A 3167-nucleotide genomic window follows, 5' to 3' on the forward strand; every position below is an offset into this window, starting at 1 on the left:
AAACTAACATTTGCTAATTCTCCCTAAACACAAAATTCAGCTGAGGCTGATGAGAATGGGAATTGTTTTGGTGGACATTTAAATTTTGACTTGATGATGGTGCCAGATGGAAAGTCAGGAGGACACAGTAAGGATTAAAATACATCTTAAGGGGGACGTGAATGTCTGTACCAAATTTCATGACACAGATCACAAATGTCAACCTCATGGTGAAACTAGGTGAAAAGTTAGGGGATCACCAAAGTCTGTAGGATCCATCTAATGGTTTGAGATTTTGCAGCTGGGACCAAAGTAATAGACCCACAGGCAGGCTAAAAAAAAAAACTTGTTTGTGACTCTTTATTGACAACTCTCCTGATTTGCATACAGTTATTTTGCAGTTAAATTTTTCAACAATATCCATTTTAAATTAACAATTACAATTGGTTTATATTATGCCTAATAACAGTATGATTATATGATACTGTGTTTCCCCATTGTTAATAAAACTGGTTGTTGTTCAACTAATGATTTGACATTGTCACAATATGAAGTGAGGTCAGCTAAATGACCACAGCCTGGAGGTGTTTTTCCACCGGCTGCCCAACTACCATAGTCAAACTCATTAGGTGCAGTCAAACCAGAGGTCCTTGAAATTCTGTCTTTCATTGCTCACTTGCTCTGTTCCTGTCTGTCCTTGCATCTGCCTGCACTTCAGACGACTGTTGCAGCAATGCTTCTTGGCCTGGAGGCAGCTTCCCTATCTGCTGCGCAAAGAAAGAGAGAGGGAGGTACGGCGAGGGAAGCTGGGGCGCAAAGTAACTGAGGTTCTGCCAGACTTCTGCTCCCGTCTACTGTAAACGCCTCTGGGACATAAACAGTCACTGGAGGAGAAATGCATCCCCACACAGACGGCGCATGACCATCTCTGGAAGAAGAGATACTTATGCAAACAGAAAATGAATACACATGCATTTTCTCACATTGATTTAATAAAAATAAATTCATACAAACACACAACTACACACAGTTATTTTAAAAAAAGCTCAGCCCCTCAGAGGACTACAAAGCATTGATAGTGGGAAGTGCTGAAAAGCTAACTTCTCTATTTGCTTTTTCATATTTCTGAACTTGTTTAATCCAGGCATCAGTTTGAACCACCTTAAAAAACGTACATTCATAACTATGTAATCATTCATTATTGTTTAATGCAATGGCAGGCTGTGCACATTTATTCAGACTGATTATCTGGCTTGGCTGAGATGTTTCGTTTATCCATGATACATTTCACCAAGCCAACCAAGGTCCCCTCCTTTGTGATCACTGCCAGTAGGTATTTATAGAGAAGGAACAAGGTGTTGTAAGCACAGACCATCCTTGAAATGATGTTGTGCCATGGTTTTGGGTAGGTCTGACCTGCTCCTGAGGTATCGTTATGTTGTTGTACTCAAATGTCCCTACAAGAATCGACACATTGCTCATTCTCACATTTGTCCTGTTTTCCGACTCCCAGCAAGGCACTAGAATGCAGACGAGACAAAGTCAATGTTGAAAAGTCCACGGAAGGCGGCCAGTGCAAAATCATCAGTAGCAGCATCTGTTGATGAAAGGTGGGCTGAGGCAGCAACAGAAGAGATTGTGAATAAATACAGCTGCATATAGGAAATGTCGGTGAATCAATAGTGACTGTATCTTAGTGGCGGTTGTAGTTGTTATTGCTATGTGAAAAAGTCAGGACAATTAGGGGCCAAGTTGGTAGCTGAGGTAATGGCAACAGTCCTGGCAGGTGTCATGTTTGCTGCCACTGAATTCAAATCAGTGTGAAAGGAGCCATGCTGCCATCTAGTGGATGTGAACAGAACAGCGGCCAACTCGTTTTTTAAAATCAGGCAACATAAGTCTCTTACACTAGGACTGTTGGGACGGGAGAGGGAGGATTCGGTTTGTCTCCCATGGTCATGAACTCAGCCCAGTTGCCACGGAAACCTCTAGAATAGATGCCGGTGTCCACAACAAGCCCCCAGTAAGCGCTACGAGCGGTTTTGTTGCGCAGGGCGATGCGCGCCTCACGTTCAGTGATGTTGTAGCTGATATTGATGACCTGCACCAGCAGCAGGTGGAGGAGCCCGCCAGTCACGATGCTGCAGTACCATGCACAGGTGAAGCAAAGCGCAGTACTGGAACACAGACATGGAGACAAAATGGTAAATGCTGCTGCAGCATAACAGTAAGTCAACATGTAAGCTACTGTTCATATAAACCATTGGTAAGACTAAAATAAAAGTAATTTTCTGGTATTGTAGACAAAATACACTCCCAGAACTTTTAACTGATAATTCAGTGTAAATGAAACTTTAAAAAGGTTATTTAAAGAAGCTGTCATATAATACAGTAACAAACACCTCTCTGCAGCACAACCTACATCTCCATAATGATCATGCAGCTGCATCAACACATCAGTCAAACTGTTTGAGTGCAAACTGAACATTAACACTTTCATGAAGGAGGATTGTTATATTAGAATGCATTAATCTTAATTTGGTGTACCTAATAAACTGACAATTTAGCATATGTATAGATGCATTAGATACTCTATGTGGACAATTTAAAAGATTAGTGTACAGATCAATTGCAAGATCAGGACATAACGGCCATTCAGACAAGTTGTCTGTTCAGTAGTCTAAGCCTGAGATCATTGTTCTGAAAGCCTATTTTTATATGCGAGATGCCTACAGCAGCGCCAGATCATGTCGTTTTAGCTACTCCACTCTCATCGCTCTAAGCAACAACAGCCAAGGCTTTTTTTTTTCCCAGCTGCTCGATCGGAAACACTCCAGCATGCTCTGTGAAACTAATTCAACACAGTAAAATCAGCCTAATGTCTGATATGTAAGAACCTCACACAAACAAATGTAGTCTTTATTTTACTGTTAATTCTGGCAAGCATGTCAAAATGCCTCACAGTGCCTGAGTTAGATTATTTGCTCTCAACCTCTGTAAAAGGCTCTCTGCCGATTACTGTTTCCATGGGTTCCATCTGCATACTGTGAAACTCGCACAGCCAGTCCTGTGTGTATAAAGTGTTATGCCTGTGTTCAATACCTGTACTGGTTGTAGACCCCCGGGCAGTAGAGCAGGGCAGTGAGGAGGTGCTGTCTCGGGCACACACTCTGCAGCACCAGGCTGAT

The 3167-nt window shown here is 42.1% G+C and overlaps 2 protein-coding genes across 3 annotated transcripts in view; one reads left to right on the plus strand and one right to left on the minus strand.

The window, feature by feature from the left end:
• ccdc191 (coiled-coil domain containing 191) overlaps positions 1-858 on the plus strand; it is a 10892-nt gene extending 10034 nt beyond the window's left edge. For both annotated transcript variants that reach the window (XM_020599956.1, XM_020599957.1), the window contains one exon: positions 698-858. In XM_020599956.1, coding sequence (XP_020455612.1) covers positions 698-839 — 142 coding nt within the window. In that variant the 3' untranslated portion in view covers positions 840-858. The remainder of the gene's footprint in view (positions 1-697) is intronic.
• A 546-nt stretch (positions 859-1404) lies between these two features.
• zdhhc23b (zDHHC palmitoyltransferase 23b) overlaps positions 1405-3167 on the minus strand; it is a 7772-nt gene continuing 6009 nt past the window's right edge. The window contains 3 exon segments of the mRNA XM_020599960.1: positions 1405-1499; positions 1887-2156; positions 3082-3167. The exon segment at positions 3082-3167 is cut by the window's right edge and continues 34 nt beyond it. Coding sequence (XP_020455616.1) covers positions 1427-1499; positions 1887-2156; positions 3082-3167 — 429 coding nt within the window. The 3' untranslated portion in view covers positions 1405-1426.

The sequence above is a fragment of the Monopterus albus genome, unplaced genomic scaffold, assembly GCF_001952655.1.
Source record: "Monopterus albus unplaced genomic scaffold, M_albus_1.0 scaffold44.1, whole genome shotgun sequence".
NCBI lineage: Eukaryota > Metazoa > Chordata > Actinopteri > Synbranchiformes > Synbranchidae > Monopterus > Monopterus albus.